The sequence below is a fragment of the Neopelma chrysocephalum genome, unplaced genomic scaffold (assembly GCF_003984885.1).
Source record: "Neopelma chrysocephalum unplaced genomic scaffold, ASM398488v2 Primary Assembly neopelma1_252, whole genome shotgun sequence".
NCBI classification, from domain to species: Eukaryota; Metazoa; Chordata; class Aves; order Passeriformes; family Pipridae; genus Neopelma; species Neopelma chrysocephalum.
In genome coordinates this window covers 595,204-618,714 of record NW_020897914.1, presented here as the reverse complement: position 1 = coordinate 618,714, position 23,511 = coordinate 595,204, and the positions used below count along the sequence as shown (strand labels likewise).

Genomic DNA, 23,511 nt, shown 5'->3' with positions numbered 1-23,511 from the left:
TTTAAAAAAACCAAAAACAAAACAAAACAAACCCTCCTAATTTTATTTCCAAGGCTGCATTACATACTTTGCCAGCTGTGGGGTGGGAGGCAGTGGGCTGCTATGCCAGCTGGCAGCAGGGCCAGGCTTCCTGGGGCTGGGGGGACAGGCCCTGTGGAAACAGGACTGTCCCACGGCAGGGCTGCCTTCACCTCCACAGCCAGTGTCAGCACTGATCTCGTGGCTGACAGGGCAGGGATGCGAAAGCTTTCTGACCATGGCCCCAAACCCTCCCGTCCCTCACAGAGAACAGAGGCTGGTCTGGGTTTCCCCTTGCCCTGCTCTCCCAGGTGGCTTCCTCTCCTGCCCTGGGGAGGTAGTGCTGCTGTGCTTGCCAGGTAGCTGGAGCAGGACCAGATAGCCTTGGAGGAAAATGAGGCATGTCTCTCCTCTGAGATGAGAGCTAGAGGCAGTGGAGGAGGGCAGCATCTCACTGGCCAGGGGGCCAAGGCTTTACCTTGTCTCCATCACCCACCTCTGCAGCTGTTCCTCCAGGCTGAGCACTATTACACTGCTCCTGGCAGGAAGAGGGTGGTGCCACGAGCACTGAAACTCCTAGGCCTGTCCTCCTCCAAGAGCATCTTCCAGGCCGCCACTTGAGACACATGGCTGAGCTACAGAGTTCACTGATGCTAAGTGGGAGGGGAGGGCCTCCCCCTGGGATAACCCCACGCTGCTGGGGACATAATGCTCTATACCATAACTGCGATATATCTCTGGTATGTATTAATTTATAATATACACTGTGTACATTAATACACAAATCTATGTTTAACTAGTGTTGTCATACAAACTCACAAAAACTAGGAATGTTTCTAAACTACACTCTTTCTTTGCCTGCCCTGCCGCAGTGCTGGTTCTCTCTTCCACACACTCCACAGCGCTGGTGCCACAGGGAAGGCAAACGCTGGAAGTAGCACAGGGGGATGGCATGTGGGCCTGGCATTGTCACCAAGCCTCTGCTGTGCCCTGTGTTGGTGTGGGGGCAGTTACAACAAGTGTGGTGGCACTGGCATGCCTCAGCTGACAGACTTCACCTAGAGATCACTTTTAAAATTCTTTCTAGGTGCTCTATTGGTTTCTGAGCTGGAAGTTTGGTAAAAACCAGGGATTGTTTACAAAGCAAAGAAAAAAGGCAGGCAGAAGAAGCTGCATCAGTTGCCCCTACTAGAGCAGAGGAAACAGGAATGTGCCTCCACTGTCCATGCTCGCCTCGCTGCTCGGAGCTGCTTACCATTTTTAACTCATCTAGAGAGGTTGGAACATCTCCGAGCAGATTTTTGGGGGCCATGTTTCAGTTGATGGCTACGGCTTTTTGCTCTGCATTAAACTGTTTTATTTGAGGGTTATAGGTAATTTATAACCTTGGATTATGAAAACAGGTTGGTGCAGATGCTGTTGGCAAGTTGCTGGGCTGATCCCTGAGTGGAGCGGGGAGCCCATCGCTTGTGCAGAGTGGCTGGGGGGCCTGAGCAGGGCTGGCCCCCTCGGGGGCACTGGTGCTCAGCTCCTCAGGGGCAGAGAGGCGGCCGGAGGGAGGCAAACCAGCAAAGGCAGTGCTGGGCCGGCAGGGGGAAGGGAGCACTGCCCGGTCTGCTGACCCGGCTGCCTAACAGGCTGGAGGAGAGGGAGAGGCTAACACCAGGCAGGAAGGTGCCCCTGCTGTGTTCAATGCAGTGAGGAGATCTGATCTTCCTGGTGTTCAAAAAGCCCTTAGATGTGGAAAGATGAAGCTTCTACTGCTTTAAACCCTGTGGAGGAGCAGGAGGAAAATTAAGCTGGTGTGCGGAATCCCCCAAAAGCCCCACAGCTGCCTCTTCCCACCCTGTGCACCCATCTCAGGCTGGGAGAAGGGGATCTGCCCTCTTCAGGGCTCCAGCTTTCGCCTGTGCAGGAATCTCTTGTTCATGAAGCTGCAGAGCCAGGGGGAAGCAGAACATTGCCTTCTGCTCCTCCATCCCAGACACAAGCAGGAGCCCTCAGCCACAAAGCCCTCACACCCCCTAAACATGGAGCTAGGGGTGTGCCCTGGCCTCCACCCTTCCTCCTCCCCAACTCCCTGTACAAGAACTGCCCCTGCCTGTGGCTGAGGAGGGCTGGAGCAGGTACTTACTTCTGTGGCTTCTTCAGTGTGTGACTGTTGCTTGGTTTTCTGCAAGAGAACAGAGGAGAGCACCATCAGCCCTGCGCCCCTCAGACATTGCTCACAGCACCGGCATCCGAGCCTTGGTCATGCCTGCACCCTCTCCCAGTCCACCCCAGCCTGAGTGTGCCCATGCATGCTGGGGGCCACCTGCCAGCTGCATCCTCCTGTCCAAGGTCACAGGAAGGCTGGCATGCTCAGTGTGCTGCTGCTGTACCTGCTGGTTGTCCTCTCGGAACCACTGCTCTCACAGCTCTCCTTGTAGCAGACGTCCTGGTGTACCTTGTAGACTCTCCTGTACCTGCGCACACAGTGGAGGGGTGACGTGTAGGGAACAACAGGGACAAGATGTGCTTTTATGAGTGCCGAGGTGGAGTCTGGGTGCTTCCCTGTTTCCTTCCAGGCTGCAGTAGCCAACCTTGGCAGGAATGGGGCTCAGGCCTGATGTGCCCGAGGGCTGATCCTCACACAGCCAGGCCTTTTTGCCTCCATCACAAGGAGAGAGGGGGCAACACCAGAGCCTCCCATGCCCTGGCATTGCAGCAGGGCTCCCCCAGCCCTCTGGTTTTATATGGAGAGGCAGCCAGGAGCTGGGTGGGATCTGCTGCTGTTGGGGGGTCACGCACACCAAATCCAACCTTGCTGCCATGTGGGTGATAACACCAATACGGAGCTTTCACTTCAGGAACACCCTGCTCTGAAACGCAGCTGGGGGGTACCCACAGGGGCATGACAGGCTGCTCAGCCTGCACTGGGGAGGGGGCAGCTGCCAGCTGGGGTTGGAGACGGCCTCACACTTGCTCTCCCTTCCTCAAAGCCAAGCCATGGGGAGACATCCCCAGCTCAGAGCACAGGGGGAAGGGGGGAGCACAACCTGCAGGCAGTACTCACAGGTAGTGGCAGGTGCCTCCTTCCCACACTGGGAATGACTTGGTTTCCGAGTACAGCCGTGTGCACGAGTGTGGCACCTTCTTGCAGACTGCTTGGGGAATAGGAGAGGGGAGCTATCAGTGAGCCCATCCCTGGCCCTGCCTGCCTGTGCCCCGTGGCAAGGGGCCGGTGAGGCCTGTCTGGCTTCTCCTTGGCTGTGCTGGAGGGCTGGGCTCAACAGAGCTGACCCACCAGGAGAAGTGGAGCCCCCAGCCTCACAGTCCCTAGGCAACTCTGTGGGCAAGGCAGGGGCCTGGCCTTGCCAGACAGAGGCGGAGAGCTCAGCCAAGAATGGGGAGCAGACCTGCACTCTCACATCTCCCCAGAGTGGCAAGAGCAGAGCCCAGCCCCTCTCCCAGCATGACACTGATCTCTAGTAGAGCCTGGGCGTGGCGGGAGGCCCTGGATGCTGACAGGGTGTGCTGGGCGATCTATGTCCTGGGCAACTCGTGATGGACAGCCACCAGCCTGGCATTGCAGGAGGGAGCTTGGTCCTCTGGCACAGCCTGGCACTCACCCAACTGGCAGAGCCGGCCCTTGAACCCTGGGTAACAGGCACAGTGGTAGGACTCGGCATCTCTTGTGCAGGTGCCTCCATTCCTGCAGGGATTCGTGGAGCAGTTCCGCCCCTCTCCTGCAAAACATGCCTGGCTGTCAGACCCTGGGGCCACAGCGCAGTCCTAACAAGCCCTCAGCATGCCAGGGTGCTCCCAGGGAGAGATGGTGGGCAGGGACACATGCCATGCCCTCAGGGAAGGCAGGCTGGAGCCGAGCACCCTGCCTGTGGGGCCAGGGCTGGGTCCCTCTGCTGTGGGTCTCCCCTGGAACTTACTCTTGCTCTTCGCCTCATGCAGCTGCAGTGCCAGACTGTCCCGGCTGGACACCTCCGTGTTCTCCAGCTTCACTGGAGCCTCTGGCTCTGGACAACAAGATGGTCAAACGTCACCTCCAGGCCAAAGCCAGACTCAAAGGAGCCCCTCCAAGGGGACCCAGCCTGCCAGCAGTATTGGGGCACTGGTCAGGCCTGAGGCACCGCTTTAGCCCTTCACAGTTGGCATCCCTAGAATTGGGGTGATCCCCTCCTGGAGGGTTGTGGGACACAGAGTCCTGCAGAGGCAGGGGCAGAGCCAGGATGTGCAGCAAGCCCAGGGTTGCCCTCAGGTGTGCCAGGCTCCTTCCCCACCCCATGGCGTGGGGTTCCCCAGCCTGCTAGAGTATCTTGGGCTGGCACTTGTGTCCCTGGTCTTCTGGGGATGGAAAATGGGGGGTTAGGCTGGACTAGTGAGGGGTTTCTCACCCAGGTGCCCTCCTCGGGTGCGAGGTTGTTATTGGCAGTGGGGACTGAGGCTGCTGGGCAGGCAGGGGCTGTGCTGGAGGGCTGTGAGGCCACTGCCTGGGCAGCTGTACCACAGTCAGTATTGCCTCCCATCAGTGAGGGTCACTCTCTGGGCTCCCCTCCTGGCTGTGAGTCACCCCTCTTCCCTGGCAGGGGTCTAGCAAGCAGGGCAGATGTTTGCCTGCCCAGGGCTGGGTGGGAGGTCTCCACCTTCCTCTGTGGCTCCCCCAGCCCTACAGCGGCCACTTCACCCTGGGGAAAGGTGCAGGAGATGGCATTGGATGACAGGATCAGGACAGAAAAGCAACAGAGCACTTACGTGTCTTCACAGTGATGGATTTTCCCAGCACAGTGCCAAACCTGGCGCTGATCCTCCCTCTGCCATCCACCAGCTCCGTGAACCTGCGACAGGAGAGCGTAAGGGTACAGGGCACTGCAGGTGTCCCAGCCCCACATGCTGGGGTTCATGGCAGCTAGATAAAGCGATCATGGTAACATCAGGCTCCGTGCGAGTCCTGTGGGGGACCTGCTCACAGAGCAAGGGCCTGCCTGGCTTAGGACCCCAGTGGGTGGGCAAGAGGCTGTGCTCCAGCAGGAGCACAGCTTGACCCTGTGGACACCTGGACATGGGATCTGGGAAAAGGGGCTGGCTCTGCCTAGTGCTTGCACCGAGTGCTAGTGGAAGAGCCAGGAGTGCTGGAGCAGTGCCTACCTGGGGGCTGGCGAGGGCTCCTCAGCTGTGTCGTGATCCGCTAGCAAGCGGAGCTCGGGCAGGAAAGCTGGGGGCAGCCTGTTGCGCAGAACCCGGGGGTGCCCAGCTTGACTCCACCGTCTCTCCGGAGCCACATCCCTCTGCACTGCAGACCAAAGGGTGAGCCAGCATGAGCCAGCACAGCAACCCACCTCCCAGCCAGTCCCATCATCCCATCCCATCATCCCCAGGCTGCCATTTAGGGCTGTCTGGCAACACGTCGACACTCTCCACACACTGGGGCTGCAAGTGCCCATCACCGAGCTGTCGCTTTGCATCTGCCCTTCGCTAACAGGCAGCATCCTGCAACCCCCACCCCTCTTTGCAATGGGCCTGTATTCTGTCTCCACAGCCTGCTGCAGACACCCAGTGCTGGGGCAGCAAGGGCTCTCTGTTGGTCAACTGGTTTACCCCAACAGCCTGCTTCCCTGTCATCCCACTGCCTCCCTTGTGCTGCAGCAATCCAGCAGAGACCCACAAGCACTCACAGGTGGTGATGTAGAGGTGGACGGGCTCGCTGTGCACTTGGCCTTGCTCGGTGTTCTGCACGGCTGTCACGGACAGGCGGTACCGCTGCCCAGGCAGCAGGTCCCGCACCGTGTAGGACACGAGTTTCCCATTAGGCACGTAGCGGCTCTTGACACTCTGAGCAGTGGTGACGTTGATGATGTACCCCTCCATGGTGCCAGTGGGCGGCTGCTCCCACACCATGGACACAGAAGTGGCAGTGACATGTGAGGTGGTGAGGTTTTGCGGGGGAAGAGGCCCTGTGGCAGGCAGGGGGTGGGAAAGAAAATGGTCAGAGCTGGTATCCTTGAATGGCCACCGCCCCACTTGCTCACGTCACCTTACAAGTGTACCAGGCCCCCAGGTTGCCTGGTACTGCCCAGGCCAGCCAGCCCTGAGCTCTGCTCCAGCCGTGGGATGCACTGGGAGGGGACGTGCAGCACTGGGTCCCTGCCAAGACAGGCAGAGCCTCACTGCACCCTGGCACACAAGTCTGCCCTTGCTGTTGGACAGCAGGGCATGAATCTGGCTCACATGGGTGCTGCATGGGGCTGAGCTCATGCTGGTCTCAGACAGTGAACAACATTTGTCAGGGGAGGACATGCCACTACCTTTCCTGCCCCTCCCAGGGTTGCCTGCACAGCTCCTGCCTGCTGTGCTGGCCAGACAGCCTGGCAGCTCCCACACCTTCCCCTCCCCACAGCTTTCCTGCCAAGCCCCTGCCCCTACCAAGCTGGGGTGGCAAAGGTAATCCCACTCACTCGTCCACACATGAAAAGGGGCTGTGGACACGCTCTCTGAGGGGTGGTCTTCCGTCCCCAGGCCGCTCAGTGTCGTGACATGGACGATGTATCTCTCTCCTGGCTGCAGGTCCCTGTGGAAGAGAAAGATAGGGTGGGAAGGGGTAAGCAGGGCAGCCTGGGGGGCCAATGCCCTGGCACCCACCACTGCCCCACTCACAGGAAGGTATATTTGGCCACGCTGCTGTTCAGCTCCACGGTGCGGCCTGCCAGGTCCCCCAGTTGGTGGATGGAGACCCTCACCCTACTGACAGTGGAGTGCTGGAGCCGGTGGAGAGCCCACTGCACCGTGATGGCACTGGCTGTCACATTTGTGATCTCAAAGCCTTCCACCGGACGCGGTCCTGGCCGGAGCAAGCGGAGAGGACTGCGGTCATTATGGGTCACCTCATCCCTTCCCCATGCACCCCCAAGGGGGGTCCTGCCCGCACCTCTGGATCAGCTTCCCCAGTGGAGCTGCTCAGTGCCACCTGTCCTGCTGGACTCATGCTCTCCCATCCTCACCGCCTCAAGGTAGGGGGGAGGCACATCCATCTGCCTGCCCACAGGGCCTTGTGCCACCCAAGGCACCCCTGAGGCTGTCCCACTGTGGCCCCAGCCTGCCACCACAAGCTCCAAAGGGGCCATAGTGCCCAGGCCTGGCCCTAATCATAGAATCATCAGGGTTGGAAGATCATCCAGTCCAACCATCCACCCAGCACTACCACTGGAACCCCTAAACCATATCACCCAGTGCCAGATTCAGGTGCCTCTTGAACACCTCCAGGGATGATCACTCTACCACCTCTCTGGACAACCTATTCCAATGCCTGACCACTCCAACAGTAAAAATTGTTTTTCTAATATCTAATCCCAATCTCCCCTGTCTCAGCTTAAGGCCATTTCTTGTCCTCTCACTGTAGACATGGAAGAAGAGACCAGCCCCCACCTCACTACAACCTCCTTTCAGGGACTTGTAGAGAGCAACGAGGTCCCCCCCAAGCCTCCTCTTTGAGACTAACAAACTCAGCTCCCTCAGCCATTCCTCTTAAGGCATATCTTCTAGACCCTTCACGAGCCTTGTTGACCTTCTCCGGGCATGCTCCAACACCGCAATGTCCTTTCTGAAGTGAAGGACCCAAAACTGAACGCAGTGCAGCCTCACCAATGCTGAGTACAGGGGCATGGTCGCTGCCTTAGTCCTGCTGGCTACACTATTGCTGACACAAGCCAAGATGCTGACACAAGCCATCAGCTGTCTTGGCCACCTGGGCACACTGCTGGCTCATACTGAGCCTGCTGTCAACCAGCACCTCCAACTCCCTTCCTGCTGAGCAGCTCTCGAGCCACTCCTCCCCAGGCCTGGAGCATTGCAGGGGCTTGTTGTGACCCAAGTGCAAGACCCAGCACTTGATCTTGTAGAACCTCATGCAGTTGTCCTGGGCCCATTGATCGAGTCTGTCCAGGTCTCTCTGCAGAGCCTTCCTACCCTGGTGCCGGTCTGCAAATCCACTGAGGGTGCACTCAATCCCCACATCCAGATCATCAATACTGATGTTAAACAGGACCAGCCTCAAAGCTGAGCCCTGGGGAACACTGCTAGTGACTGCTAAGCCCATGGCACACTCCAGGGGGCCATTCTGAGCCTGGCTCCCTCTGACCAACCAGCATCCAGCCCTGGTTTGAGGCCCCACAGGATGCTGTGCCCAGCACCATGCTGCTATCTCCTCCCCTGTGCTTCACTTGCTCTCAGCCGGCTGTGAGGGATGTGGCTCACAAGCCCACTACTGTCCTCCTCTCCCCAGAGGCCACCTTTCCTAAGTCTAATTCCCTCCATCCTGCTTGCCTTTCATTTCTACAATCCCTAGAAAGCAGGGTCACAGCTGCTCTGCCTCTCCATGCCCCAGAGGCATCACTGTGCCCCTTCCCTCCGCCCATGGAGCAGAGGTCCCTGTCAGCCTCTGCCCTCACACGTCCCCACACCAAGCTCAGCGGCACGGCAGGGTGACTCGCCCGTGGCACTTGTTGTTGGCAGAGATTGCACAAGCCCCGCTGCCCACCTTGCCTGGGGGTTTCTCCAGCTCAGCCAAGCAGCACTAGGCGTCCATGCAACCCTGGGCACAACGACAAGGAGCAGCACAGCCTGGCCCTGATAAACAGGAGCCAGGAGCAGTCCCCACTGCCAGCTCCCTTACAGCCCCTGGACAGGGTGAGCCACAGGGGGTCCATCCCCTTTTACTCACAGCAAAGAGAACAACAATTCTCTGTGCCGAGCACTTTCCAGAGGCCCCCGGCTGGATTTGAGGATCTGCACCAGCAAACCCACCAGGTCTGACACCACGCTGGAGCTGACGGCAGGCTGGAGGTGGCAGCACAAGCCCTGGCACCTGCGGGGGCTGCATGTGCTCACGACCGTGATCCCCCCAGGGACGCTACTCACTAGTGCGCGTGGTGAGCATGACGGGCCTGCTGATATCATTCTTGTTGTTCACGTTGCGTTTGACTGAAAAGACAGAAATATTGTAGGCTCTGCCGGAGGTTAGTGCCCGCAATTGGTGGGCAGAACGACTTCGGTCCACAAAATCTGTCCTGCGGTAAGAGCCGTCGAGGGATACGTACGTCACGGCGTAGCCGTCAATGAGTTGCCTGGCGGCTGCGTCCTCAGGTGGGTGCCAAGAAATCAACACACCAGTGTCCTCCACCCTTTCCACCTTTAATGAGGTTGGTGGCAGCAATTCTTCAGGGTGTGAGCAAAAGCAAAGGGGAAAGGTAACGCCATGAATCTTTAGAGAACAGACCCCGGCAGTGAGCGGCAGAGCAGCGAGGGTGGACAGGGCTGTCACTGTCTCCCTTGGCACGCCTGGGAGAGGCTCTGTGGGCGCAAGCCATCCCTGGCCTGGTGGGCATGGGAGGAGCCAGCGTGCCGGGAGCACCCCCTGGCATCACTAGCGGCCAAGCGCTTGCCACTGTGGGACAGGGCGAGGGGTCCTGGGGAGGCAAGTGCCAGGAGGCTTCCCTCGGACACCTCAGCCTCCCCTCCTGAAGGCATCTGAGGGATTGACATTGCCGCAGGGGAAACCTGTCCCCAGCATCCTGGTGCCAAGCCCAGCGCCTGTGGCAGCGACTCAGCATGCCAGCACCCACCCACAGCATTGGTGGGGCACGGGCTGCCCCCCCAAGGCGAGCCCCCAGCCCTGTCTGCCTCAAGGAGTGCTGCTGGTCCCGGACGTTGAGCCCCTTGTGGGTGGTTGGCACTGCCGGGCTGGTGTCGAGCCCCACACCACATCCTGGTGCCGCTGCTGAGGGCCTTTACCTTTTTCGCAGCTCTTGCCTGTGTAGCTGACTTTGCAGGTGCAGCTGTGGGTGCCATTGCTGGGCAGGCAGTAGCCTCTGCTCCCGCAGGGGCTGGAGAAGCACGGGTCACTGGCTGTGGGAGAGGTGCCAGGTTCAGCAGTGTCAGCAGTGCCACCGGCCCCGCGGCCGCCCTGCGCCGCCCTGCCTGCCTCACCTGTCTCACAGTGGTAGCCGAAGAAACCTTCTGGGCACACACAGAGGTAGGAGCCCCCATAGCTTTCACACTGCCCTCCATTTCGGCAAGGGTCTGACTCACAGGCGTCCACTTCTGGAGGTGGGAGGAGGCCAGCAGTGAGCAAGGCCCCTGGACTGCCAGCAGGCAGCTCCCACGGGCAAGCGACGCTGACTGACCCCCGAGGGGGAAGCAGGGCAGATGTGTAGCCCAGGGTTTGGCACAGCTGGGTTGGACACTGAATCCCCTCCAAGCACCGTGGTGGCCACATCCCTTGGCAGGGGTGTAGACATTGGAAAGGGGGTCCGTAACTGGCAGACACCTCATTACTTGCTCCTTCCCCATCAGAGCAGTTTCAGTTCTGCCCCCAAAACCACAGGCAAGGAGGTGAAACAGTGAGTGATGGCTTGGGGTCAAGGTGTTCAAGACAGTGACCAGCTGCCTGGCTTGGTACTGGCCCTGGCCATGTCCCAGTGCCCAGAGTCCAGCCTCCCACTGCCTCGGGAGAGAGTCCCTACCTGTCTCACACTGGGTCCCCAGGAAGCCCTCAGGACAGTAGCAAGCAAAGGACCCGGGGAGGTCCCGGCAGGTCCCGCTGTTCTTGCAGGGCTGCGACTGGCACTCGTCAACATCTGGGGACCAGCAGAAAGAAAGACACCTGCTCAGCACTGAGACAGCTGCTGGCTGGGGACAGGGCTCAGGGAGGCAGTGCTTCTTCAACAGGGGACCCTCCCCATGACACTTGGGTCCCAGTGGTCAGGAACACCCCTGCTCCTGGATGTCAACTCCCTTAGGGACACCTGGGGACAACTGGTGGTGTGGGGCTCCACCAAGAGATCCCATAGGAGGTCTGTGGCATGTCCCCTCATCTAATCCCTGACAGGTAGCCCACCTTCTCCTACCACTGACCTCTGCTAGGCCCCAGGGAGCAGAGCTGGAGCCACCACCCACTATGCTGCCCGTCATCCCCTTCAACCAGCACCCACATGCAACCACAATCACAAGCATACATGGGAGCACAGCCAAATACGTGTGACCTCAAGCTGCTTTCCTCCTCACTTTGTGGCTGAGAGCTTTGGAGCCACACAGGGAACTTCCCATCTGGGCCCCAAGATCTGGGGCTTCTCTGTTTGGGCTAAACATGCATCAGGAAAAGTCATTGCCCTGCCAGCAACAGAGATGCCCACGCAGCATCTATTACTGAGGGACATAGCACTCATGCCCCCACAGTCCTGCCTGCTCCTCTGCCCAACCAGGAGCAGTGTCTCTCCACAGAGGAGCCCTTGCCTCAGGCTGATCCAAGGGCACACAAGCGCAGGTAGCCTAGCTCCTGGTCATGGAATTCACAACCCACTGGGATTTCCCAACGGCTGAGGGTTGAGGAAGGGACTGACAGTCCTGGAGTATGCCTGGCATGGTCTCTTACCCAACTCGCAGTGGTGCCCAGTGTAACCTGGCTCACACAGGCACAGGAATGCAGCAACACGGTCCTTGCACCGGCCACCATTCAGGCAGGGCTGGGACTGGCACTCATCGATCTCTGCAGGCATTTGGGCACGGGAGAGACAAGGTGAGAGACATGAGCACAGGGTAGGGGTCCCTGGGAGGGCAGGGGACAACTGGAGTACATGTCCTGGGGTCACCAACCCACAGCTGTGACCACAGCCCACTGGGATGGTGCCTCAGGGCTTGTCCAGTGCCCAGCACTCCTCACCGTCACATTCTGGGGGGTCACTCCAGACACCTGGCATGTGGCAGACACGGGGGTGGTTGTGCTGACTGAGGGTGTATCCCAGCTCACACTGGTATTCAGCCACTGAGCCCACCTTGGTGGAGTTGAAAGAGGCCTGGGCATGCTTCACATCACTGGGGACGCCACAGTCGACCTCTGGGGAGAGACAGGGGATGAGTGGGGTGCCCAGAGGCACCCCAAGTCCCCAGCTGGAAGGGAAAGCTCAAGGCCCTTACCAGACTGGCAGTGCTTCCCTACATAGCCCATGGGGCACGTGCAAGCATAGCCCCCACCGAGGTCCTCACAGGTGGCTCCATTCTCACAGGGGCTAAGGAAGCATGGGGAGGGCACTGGAAGAAAAGCGGAGCAAAGAACAGCTGCTGCAGAGCTGGCAGAGCTCAGAAACCAGAGTCAGCCCCCTTCCCCTTCCAGCAGGGCACAAGGAAGAGTTGCAGCACCTCAAATTACAGGGAAGGGGGCTTAAAGCAAGCAGTGAGGTTTGCTTGCTGCTATCACGGCCATTGGGCCAGTCAATCCCCCTCCCCCTGCAGCCGCCAGCACCGGCACTCCCTCCTCACACCTACCAATCTCAGCACTCCCTCCTCACACCTACCAATCTCGCAGTGCCGCCCGGTGTAGCCTGGGGGACAGTCACACTTGTACTTGCCGATGTAGTGGAAGCAGGTGCCCCCGTTCTGGCAGGGCCCTGAGGCACAGGGGTCTGGCTTACCTGGGGGCACAGGGCAGGCATGAGCCTAGTGGGCCAGCTGCCGCCTCTCGTCCCCGCAGGGGAGCCGGGGGGCCGTACCGATCTCGCAGTGCTTGCCGGTGAAGCGGTAGGGGCAGGTGCAGTGGTACTCGCCATCCACCTCCCTGCAGGTGCCCCCATTGCGGCAGGGCCCTGTGCTGCAGAGCCGAGGCTTGGCTGCAGAGAGAGCGCCAAGAGTGGTGGTCACCCGGAGCCACTGCCTCCCGCCAGCACCCCACCAAACCCTTCACTGCAGGAAAGCTGAGTGCACCCTGGGCCCAGCAACACCACCAAAATTACACCCGTGCAGACGCATGCCGGCGCCTTGGGGCCCATCATGCGAGCACATCATTCCAGGAGACTGGCAGCTGCTTCCAAGGGCAGAAGCTCAGGCATGTAAAAAAACTACAACACTGCTGGTGTTGTACAGGAAACCACTGTATCAGCTGCTGCAACTGTTGGGTGTCACACAATCCTCATCTACCCTGCAGGATGGGATGGGATAACCTGCAGCAATGTCCAGCTCTGCAAGCAGCTGCCCAGAAAGGTCTAAGCTCTTTTCCCACCCCCTGCCAGGTGCTGGGGCCACGGGGAGCACCGTGCAGGTACCTTTCTCGCAGTGCGTGCCAAGGAAGCCTCGAGGACACTCGCAGATGTACGAGTCGTCATGAACCTTGCAGGACCCCCCATTCAGGCAGGGCTCTGAGTCGCAGGGGGACGGCATTGCTACAAAGTCAAACACAGGGCTTCACTGAGGACATATGGCCAGGGATACAAGGGTGGCTCCCCCACTGGTGACGGTGTTCCCTGCTCACCCCCACCCCAGGGCTGCTCTCACATCCCCAGGGATGAGCCTTACTGTGGTTGGTGCCGTAGTCGGTGTGGCAGACACAGAGGTAGCTCCCGCCATACTCCATGCAGTACCCGCCATCCGGGCACTGCGTGTTCATGTTGCACGGTGTCGTGGTGACTTCTGCAAACACACGGTCAGCGCCAGCCTTCCTCAGCCAGTGGCAGGAGGACACCCAGACGGAAACAGGGGTTTCCTAACTTTGCAGGGTCCAATGAGATGGGACAGACACTCTATACCCCATTACACAGACAGTGCAAGTGGCAATGTCCAGCCTGGATGCCTTTGGAGAGGGAGCACACAAAGGCTGTGACTCCCTCCCCATTCACGGGAGCTGGGCTGGGGCAGACACTGGGAGAGGCAGGGCTCAAGGGGGACTGATGGAGATGGAAGCATTGCCATCTCACCAGGGGACATATTTCCAGGCTCAAATTCACTTTGTGCCCCTGGCACTGTGCTAGGCTCAGGCATGAGCAGTGTCTCCTTGCTTGCTCACAGCCTGCCTGGTTCAAGCATTCCGAAGTGAGAAAACACAGTGAGCAAGAAGCTTTCACCTACCAAATTCACAGAGGAGACCAAAAAACCCAGGAGGGCACTGGCAGATGGTGACGTTCCCCTCCAGACAACTGCCCCCATTGCGACACTCACAGCCCTCCGAGAGCTCTGCAAAAGAGGAGATGGGAGCTTCCCAGGACCTCTCCTGCTTGTAGAGCTGGGACAGACAAGCAGCCTTGCCAGATGCCACCCACAGGGGAAGCTCAGGTGGGCAGCAGCCCTGAGGCCCCCAGACATCTAGGCACAGCCTCATTCAGCAGGACAAACCCCCTCTCAGGAGGATGAAGGCTCCCCTTGCGATCCTGAACCCCACTAGCAAGACCCCTTGGTTGGTACTTACGGTCTCGACAGTCCTGTCCAGCGTAGCCCTCCCGGCACTCGCAGACATAGCCCTGCTCAGTCTCCAGGCAGCTGCCCGCATTTTGGCACGGGTGGGAGAGGCAGGCGCCAGGCACGCGGGGCCCGCCTGTGAGGAATGGGGAGGCTGAGTCAGAGGGGTCCAGCCTGGGGCTGGAACACCCTCTGTTCTGGGGGTCCCGTTGGAGGCCCCAGCACAGTCAAGCAGCCCCACAGGAAGGAGTTCCCTCCTGGCAGCACCACGGAGCCGCACACGCTGCCCACCAGTTTCAGCAGTGCCTATGACTGATACAGCCCCTTTGCAGCCATTTACCCCTTCCTGCCCGGCTCCCCTGACTGCAGCTCCCATGCCAGGCTGGTCAAGGCACAACCCCACGCACCATACTGGCAGTTGTTGCCGTAATAACCCGGGGAGCAGGTGCAGATATAGCGGCCAGGGCGGATGTAGTTGCACGTCTGCCGATTCTGGCAGCTCCGGTCCTCGCAGGAAGATGAATCTGGGAAGGGGAAAGCAAAGGAGTAAGTGATGAGGAGAACTTGGACCTGGGACAGGGCTACGATGGCCAGCAGGACACAGTGGACACAGTCCCTGGCATGGGTCAACCTGGGGTGCAGGCACCTGTCTCGCAGCGCTGTCCCACGAAGGGATCCAGGCACACACAGGTGTAGTTATCGACCAGGTCAATGCAGTGCCCGCCATTCAGGCACGGGCTGGACTCACACTCATTCACCTCTGCAAGGGGAGGCCAGAAGAGATGATCAGGTCATGTGTGGGCACAGCCAGCTCATCCAGTGCCTCCCAGCCTGGATGGTGCTTGGGAGAGCAAAGGCAACAGATGGAAAAACATCCAAGCCACTGGCAATTCTCAGCATTCCCATCCCAAAGATATGTCCAGGAGTGAAGCTGGGTGGGAAGGCAGCTTGCCAAGGTGTGAAATGTCACCATCTCCACTCCGTATCTGCTCCTGCCACCCACCTGTTTGGCAGTCCACCCCTGTGTACCCTGGCTGGCACAAGCATGCGGCTGTCCTGTTCACCACCTGGCAACTCCCACCGTTCTGGCACACCCTGTTCTCACAGGGGGATTCTGCTGCAGAGGAACATCAAAGAAAAAAAAAGGGGGGGGGTGTCAATCCAGGTGCGGGACCAGCACATGGAACCCTGTACACACGTGGTGATACAGGGGCCAAGCAGAGAGCACAGCTCGGAGCCACCAGTGCACCTTCTGTCAGGAGACAGTGGCCATGTCCCCAGTCACGACTGTCCTCAAAACCCTTCCTCAGGCAGCTCAGCTCTTTCAGCCCCCTGCAGCTCCTGGATGTCAGTGTGCTGCGCTGGACATTTCTCCCTCCCTCCCTCCCTTCCCCAAAAAAGCCAACTCCCTTCTTGCCTTCTCCACTGGCATGGCAGCTTGATGGGAGCCAAATGCTTTGGCGGCACTTCCACAGGCAAGTGGAGGCCAGCAGCAGGGGAAACCAGTCACCACGGCCCCTGCCAGGGACTGGGAGGGTCCCCGCTAGCTTCGAAGGGCTTTGGACCAGAGCATCACCTGCAAAAGCAGGGCCTGCAAAGCTTCTGTTTGAGCATTGACCACCGCTTTTCTCACTAAGGGCGTGGTGGTAGGAGAGTGCTGGCGGCAGTGCTGAGCCAAGCCCTCAGAAGAGTCAGCAGCAGGAAGGGCTCATGGCCAGAGAAAAGCTTCCTTTGCCTTCAGCAAGCTGAAATCCAAGCTGGCTGTCACAAACTGCTTGAGCTCAGCAGCTACTGCAGGAGCTCTGGTCTGAAGAGCCCTCCCCAAGAGCAGCAGTGCCCCCCAAGCCTGGGGTCTCTGCAAATTCTGCACTGCTCACCGGTCTCACAGTTGTTGCCTCTGAAGCCTGGTGGGCACCTGCAGGTGAAGCTGCCAGCACCATTGAGGCAGGTGGCTCCATTCTGACACGGGTGGGAGAGACACTCATCCACATCTGAAACAGAGCCCCAGATGGGGACAGGAGCTCAGGGCAGGAGCACAGCAGGGACACACAGACTGCCAGCATGCAGCAGTGACAGAGGGAGCAAAGACCTGCTCCGTGCAGCAAAGCACTCACCAACATGGCACCTCTTCCCAGTAAAGCCGGCCAGGCAGGAGCAGGTGTAGGAGGGGTTCCCTGTGATGCAGTCCTCAATACACTTCCCCCCATTCAGACAGGGCCGCAGCGTCAGGCAGACAGAGGCTGTGGGGACAGACAGTGCCCCTCCATCAGCCCCTGCCCTGACAGGGCTCACCCGCCGCCTTCCAGCCACACCAGTGCCAGGGTCTGTGTCTGCACCCGCCCGGCTCCCTGGGGTGCTCAGGGAGCCCACAGGGCTGCCTGCCTGATGGTGGGGCAGGGTCTGCTCCTCAAGGGTTCCCCTGAGACAGGGGAGTAGTTTTATTCCTCCTGTGCAAGGGGGAGAGGCTGCACATGGTTTGCCTCACTGGCTGGGGGGACACGGACAGGACCTCACCCATCCAGGGTAGAGAGAAAGGGGACAGGACAGCCCATGTACAGCAAATCCACCGATAACACAAGACACGCAGATCACGCGTGGGAAAAACTGGCTGAGGGAAGTGGGGATGAGGAACGGGAGGCCAGCAGCTCCACAGGGGATGTGTCAGGACCCCTGACCCCTGGGGTGGGGACCGTGGCCCAGATGCTGGCAACCTGGCCCCACGTGGCAGACTGGTACTCAGCAGCCCTCCATATGGCTCAGCCCAGCCTCCTGGGACTGACAGACATGTGCTCTCCCCAGGGGCGACGGTCCCTCGTGCCCTGTCTGGCAGTGGGCTGGTGGGGTCCTGCCTGTGTGCATCACCTCCTCCCCAGCCTCCCTCATCACTCCCCACAGGATCTTTTAATCTCAGAAATCTTCCTCCCCTCCCCAGTTGTTCTCCCAGCCCCTTCCCAGCCCCAGGGCACCCACAGGTGCCATCCCAAGCCACAGTCAGTGCTGAAGACGGTCCCCACCATGGCTACCTCCCCTCTCCCCCCAAAGCCCTTCAAGACATCTCCTCCACCCCGCGGACGTGGGGGTTGAGGCAGGGAAAGATGGGGCTGGAGAACAGTGTGGGGTTGGGTTGGGAGTTAAGTAAACCTAACTGCTGTCCTCTTACTTGTATTGCTGCAGCCCCCCACTTGCACCTGGGCATCATCGATTCTGAACACCCAGCGCCCGGGGATACCCACATTTGTCGTCATCTCCACGTCAGCGATGTCATCAGTGCGGGATCCAGGGATGTTGAAGTAGCGCTTTCCATCACCAGCGTTAAAACCTGCCTGGGAGGACAAGGGCAGAGGGTAAAGAGACATCACTAGTGCATGGGGGAAGGCAGCTGGACTCATCTCTCCTGTCACTCAGCGCCACTGGTGGGTGGCACTGCTCAGACCAACTGTTCCCTTCCACGTGCCACTGGCCAGCGCTCAGCCCCGTCCACATGCTGGGACCACAGGGTGAAGTGGCTGCCAGGCCTGCTTAGTCTCTCCCCCAGCATTCAAATCCCATCCACTTCCTCTCCACCTGCAGCACCTTGCCTGCTGCAGGCTGGCAGGCAGGGAGCCAAGCACAGATCAACTGTTGGTAAATTCACATATCCAAGTGGGTACTGGGGTTTTTGCGGGTGTGGGTGTTGGCTTTTTTTCCCTTAAACACAACATACAGACGGAAGATATAAAAATACAAGCAAAAGCTATGCTGGCTGTGGCAGCTGCTCTTAAAGGCTGAGGTTAGGAAGGAAAAGGGACTATGAGGCAGCAGCCAAGGCAAAGACCTGTGGTTTCAGGATAACAAAGCCCCCTGTATGGTCTCAGCTTTGGGAGCCAGAGCACACACAGATATTTAAGAACTCTGAAGAGGGGAGGGAAGGAAAAAAAAAAAAAAGCAGGGGCAGGTTTTCCACCTCCAAAAAACCCGACCAGGAGCCATGAGCTCGCAGGGTGGATGTGCTACCGAGGAGCCCCAGGGGCCATGTTCGCCACTTACCTGTGCCGCGATGCCACCAAGCCCGGCAAAGTCCCCCCCACTGCTGGCGTGCATACCCGTCGTCCAGGTGATGGACTCATAGTTGAAGATGGTGAAGGAGAGCTTGCCATCCGTGATGAGGACGATCTGGAAGGTGTTCACCTGCAGCAGGGAGGGGAAAAAAGCGGTGAGGAAAGATGAAGTGGTCAGAAAATACAGTGACATAAGGAACATTCTGCAAAGGGTTGTTTCTTTGACCCCAGTCCTCCTCTGTGAGAATAGGCACTTGGGTTTAATTATTTTTAATTCTAATTCGTTGTGATCACCAGCCAGAAGATCTTGCTTCTCCTCCCCGGGAAAATGGGGGGAAATATGGATATCAGGCATCTGGAAGGAAAATGGCACCTCGCTGCTGCACAAGAAGGTGGCTGCTGGTGATGTAAAGGCTCCACATGGCACAAAGAGGAGGGTTGGTATTGCCAGGCCACCGTTGCTCTGTCACAGCAAGGTATTGCGATGGAGCCATCGTGGTCAACTTAGCCCTGCTTCCAGCTCCATGATGCACGTGGCAGGAGCCACATCACTGTGGAAGGCACGGACTTGGGGTGGCTGCTTCGCCCCAGTTACTCACTGGCGAAAACGAGCTGCCCCCGAAGAAGGTGACTCGGTACCAGGTGGCAATGAAGACCCACTGTGCAGAAAATCCAGGGAACTCAGGGAAATACTGAGCAATGTCCCTGCTCGCTCTCTCCAAGATGGTCTGCTCGGTGCTCTCTCGGTAATACACATCGCCTGCCCGCCGATTATCCACGTCCGCCCAGAAAGCAGCAACCACGCGCCGGTCCTTGGAGATGGGGAAGGCCACCGGTGTGAACTGGGAGACCTCCTTCAGGAATGAGATGATCCCATTGTTGTTTACCTATGGAGAGGGACGAAAAGAAACGGATGGTCACAGCTGACTCCTGCTGCCGGCAGGAATCCGTGTTTTAGAGGTGCTTTCCATTTCACCTTTCTCTCCCTCTCCCCTTTCCACAAATATTGGAGCACTTCCCCTTCCTGTCCTTAGAAGCAGAGATGAGACGTGCCCCGGCACCCACAACACCCGCAGTCCCCCACCCCGGCCGCCTGCTTGCTGGAGCGCAGCTGCAGGCAACAGCCCGAACAAACCGAGCCCTGTTCTTCGGGCCAGAGGAAGGGGAACAGCTGCGAAAACTGCAGGAGCCCAGCACTTTAAACAAACAGTGCCCAGTGCACGGGGCCATCTCGCGGCAGTGCTCTCGGCCGGGGCGAGGGGCCAAGCTCACTCCCTGCTCTCACGGCTCACATGCAGCCCAGGGGGCTGGGGTCTGCAGCCAGGCACCACTGTGACCCTCCTGGCAGGGAAGTTGTGCCTGAGCCATGTGGACACTGGCCCAGGATGTGGGGAGCCTTGCTGGGCAGCAATCCATCCACCAGCATGCACAGCACTCTGAGTGAGCCAATGGGCTTGTGGTCCCCAGGTGACCAAATGCCACCACCCCATGCAAAGCCTCCAGTGCTTCAGCAGGCTGCTCTCATTAAAGTGGGGGACAGCAGACTCCGGGGTGAGATCTCCGAGCTGTTCCCCAGCACTAATTAACTGGGGCAGTTATGGCTGGCCCAGGGATGCATGGTACAGGCCTCTCTCAGCCCAGGTAAGGAAGCTGGAAACAGTGGATGCTGCTGCCAGCAGTGCTGCCTCACGGCTTACGGATGCAGCAGGAGTGAGGAAGAGGAAGAAATCCCCTGCCTGTCTGAATAGGCTGTGAGGGGGGCAGGGATCAAAGGGAAATGCTCTCACCTCAAGCTCCCAAATTCCCAGGAGGAAACCCTGCCAGCACTCTGCCACAGTGCCAGGCTCAGCAGGGCAGGCAGATCCCAACTGCTCCATTCCCCAGCCCTCAAGTGACAGTGGGACAGGCAGGAGCATACAGCCCCCAGCCAAGCTCTCCAGTGTACAGTGTCTGGCTCTGGCAAGCCCCCAGGCTGCAGGGTGGGAAAGGGGAGCACAGTGCAGGCAAGAGGCTCTCGAGTGGAGAGAGCAGCTCTAGCACGCAGGGGCAGGCACTGGTGTCACACTCGCGGGCCGACAAGGAGCCGGGAGCCAGCATCTCCAGGAGCCATGTGGAAGCCAGTATGCCTTCACCACAGCTGCCAGCACACCCAGGCAGGGGAGCAGGGCTGAGCTGTGATGGCCTTGTGCAGCCCCTAGGGAAGGTCCCCAGTCCCCAAGGAGGGTTCCTCAGCCCCTCCATTCAAACACTGGGCAATCCTCACTGTGACTAAGGGAAGGAGGATTCTGTTTTCCCAAAGCCTCCGTAACCCCACTGTGTCTGCAGAGGAACATTCTTCCCTTGATTAAAGCAAGATGGGAGAGAACCGGAGCCAAGAAGGGCTTTTTTTGTTGTTGCTGGGTTTTGTGAAAGAGGAGGGGGTGGAGACAGCCCTTGAGGACAGAGCCCAGGTGAGCCCAGCCCTGTTCCAGTCCCCCCAGACCGCAGCTCCCTTGGGCAGGAGGGCCCCTGCCACATGGACTCCCACGCTGGGGGCAGGAAAGCTGGCTCTCTGCAGAGCCAGGGGGGTCTTGGCTCAGGGAGAGGGAATGTACACCCTCTGACCTCTGCAGCCCCTCCAGGACCTAGAGCCGCATTGTGGATCCTGTATGGGACAACCATCACGTCACCTGGCTTCTCCCACGGTGGTCCATGCCCCAAGCTCAGGTCTCTACCATTCAATGGCAGGGCTGGCACTCTGATCAGGGGAAAAACACCACCAGGTAGGACCAAGCACACTCTATGCTGAGCTAAGGCAGTGGGACAGTACATGAGCCCAGCTGTAGGATGGCACCAAGGTGATGCTCAGCCCTCTCCTCCATGAGCTGGGTCTGGATCATCAGTCAGTCCAGAGCAAACCAGGGAGAATGGACCAGGAAGATGAAGGATTCACTGTGCCAGGTGGGAACTGGTGTGGGGAGCCCAGATCTCACTCCAGGACACAAGGCAGCACCACCCAAAAGACTCCATGGACAACCAGGTACCCAGAGTTGCCCCTCCACCCGATGGCCACAGTTGCTGGGGATATGATGGGCCAGGCATGACTCAAGCTCTCTGGCCACAATCCCCTCCAGGTAGATTTGGGGCTGCAAGGAGTATGTCACCAGTAGTCCCAGGAGCCCAGTGGGCGCAGGCAAGGGAACGGGATGTGCCAAATGGGTGGCCCAAAGGGCAGGTATGTTTATTCTGCATCACGCTCAGAGCCCCACCACTGCCCCTAAGGGCCACCAGCCAGGGACCATCATGCCAGGGCTGCAGCACACCAACTCCAAGCTCTTGCCCACCAGATGTGTCCAGCTCCCTGCTGTTGGGATCCCCCAGTTTGTCACCGGGCCAGGCCCACAAAGTATGGGTATGCAGGTACTGCTGGCTCCAGCCAGTGCTAAGTCCAGGCTCCTCACTGCAGATGAGCGCTTTGCCCAGGATTCCCAGCACAGAGGGGCCAGGACCCTCGCTGGGGATTCCCCCACTGAGCCAGGGGTCCAGCCTGCTTCCCAAGCCTGGGGCCCACCGCAGCGCCCCTGGCACACTGCTAGTCCTCTGATGTTTCCAGTTAAGTCGGGACCATTTGATGGCCCCCAAGGAAACTCGGATTCATCCGAGCAGGACAGGGAAGAGGAGAGGAAGAGGAGAAAATATATAGGAGAGAGGGAATAAGAGGGTATAGGACGAAACAAACAAGAGGGAGCAAATTGGAGGAAACAAGAGCAAATAAGAACAAATAAGCCGAAATTACTCACATAGAGGCCGGTGTGCCCCGCACCAAAGAAGGGGAAGGGGATGGAGAGAGGCCGGAGCTCGGAGCCACCGTCGTCCTGCTTCCGCGTGGCGGCGTCGCCCTGGGCCGGCCCGAAGGGGTAGAAGTCCCCCAGCGGCACCTCACCACCGGCCCACAGCCACTCGCCCAGGGCCACCAGCACGGCCCAACCTGCCAGGACCCGCATGGCCGCCGGCAACGCCGCTCGCCTCTCACGGGGGCACCGGCCACCGAGGCATGGCGGGGAAAGGGAAAGGAAAGGTGGGGAAAGGCAAGGCAAGGCAAGGCAAAGCAGGGCAGGGCAGGGCAGGGCAGGGCAGGGCAGGGCAGGGCAGGGCAGGGCAGGGCAGGGCAGGCGTTGCCCGGAGCGGCGCCGGGACCGAGGGCGCGGAGCGCAGCGCGAACCCGCGCCCAGCGCAGCGCAGAGCAGAGCAGGGCCTTCCCCGCGCCGGCCACGCCCCCGCCTCATTTGCATAGCTCGGGCACGGCCACCCAATGGGCGCTCGGCGCGCCGGGGGGCGGGGCCAGGGGGCGGGGCCCCACACGGGCGGCGTGGGAGGAGGGGGAGAGGGGCGGGGGGGGTCAGCGCGTGGGGCACCGCAGCCGGGGGTGACCCCGCACCTCCTCCCGCATCCCCCCCGCACCTCCTCCCGCATCCCCCCCTTTGCCCCCCGCGGGGCGAGCAGCTCCCACTCGAAACCACGCGTGGGCGCGGAGCCCCCCTCCGCGGCCAGCCGCTCCCCCCAGCAGTGGCTCAGCAGCGGTCCCCTCTGCTCCCTTAAAATAGAGGACTGGATGAGGGGAAAAAAAAAAAAGAGAGTGGAAGAGAAAAAAACCCACTGTGTCATTTCCTTTTTTTGACTTTTTTTTTCTCTCCCCCTCTTTTTTTTTTCTTTTTTTTTTTTTCCAGGTGCTAAAAATATTATCAGGAAATTCTTTTCAGGAATGCCATGTTTTAGGTTACGCTCCAGGCTCAAGGGCTTCTTTGTCTACTGGAGAAAAAAAAAACAAGCAAAACAAACACACCCACCCTACATTTATCATCGGGAAATGGTTTTATTGGGAGAGGCTGAGCTCCCAGGAAAGTGGAAGGCTGCCCCCAGGGAGACCCACCAAAACCAGCAATGGTTCTGATTAATTATCAATTAATGATGAGCGCTACCTATGCCACTGTGGGCAGGTGCTGGGCTGAAGGAACCTGCTGGATTGGGGGAGGGGGCTCAGGGTCCTCTCCCACCTCCTGGTGCCCAACTTGTCCCACAGCAAAAGCATCCAAGGTGCCAGGGCAGATGTGAGGGAGATCACCCTCCAGCCCCAGAAAAACCAGGGAGGCCCATCACCTACCTCTGGTGCTGGCACAATGTGGGAATCCATTCCCAGCTCCAGAGGTTTTCCATGTTATTCCACACCCCTGCTGTATAAATATCCTCTGCTGTCAGGATTGTGAGGTAC

The 23,511-nt window shown here is 59.3% G+C and overlaps 1 protein-coding gene across 6 annotated transcripts; it reads right to left on the bottom strand.

Annotated features, from left to right (window-relative positions):
• Positions 1-61: 61 nt before the first annotated feature.
• On the bottom strand, positions 62-22,449 carry SNED1 (sushi, nidogen and EGF like domains 1). 6 transcript variants are annotated; one of them, XM_027703742.1, is made up of 33 exons: positions 22,043-22,447; positions 18,863-19,150; positions 18,253-18,393; positions 17,387-17,549; positions 16,341-16,466; positions 16,104-16,217; positions 15,230-15,343; positions 14,873-14,986; positions 14,634-14,750; positions 14,237-14,362; positions 13,900-14,004; positions 13,351-13,464; positions 13,101-13,217; positions 12,552-12,668; positions 12,357-12,473; positions 11,980-12,093; positions 11,726-11,899; positions 11,438-11,551; positions 10,530-10,643; positions 9,994-10,107; positions 9,799-9,912; positions 8,926-9,222; positions 6,667-6,850; positions 6,468-6,580; positions 5,688-5,966; positions 5,161-5,305; positions 4,768-4,850; positions 3,945-4,031; positions 3,630-3,746; positions 3,074-3,164; positions 2,400-2,483; positions 2,153-2,191; positions 62-1,790 (listed from the first exon to the last, which is right to left on the bottom strand). In XM_027703742.1, exons 1-33 carry the CDS (start codon positions 22,244-22,246, stop codon positions 1,784-1,786), a joined length of 4,347 nt encoding a protein of 1,448 aa, XP_027559543.1. In that variant the 5' UTR covers positions 22,247-22,447; the 3' UTR covers positions 62-1,783. The 6 variants fall into 6 exon arrangements, with proteins under 6 accessions (XP_027559543.1, XP_027559545.1, XP_027559544.1 ...); XM_027703744.1 differs by having other exon boundaries at positions 15,230-15,340; XM_027703743.1 differs by having other exon boundaries at positions 3,074-3,161; positions 22,043-22,446.
• Positions 22,450-23,511: the final 1,062 nt, after the last annotated feature.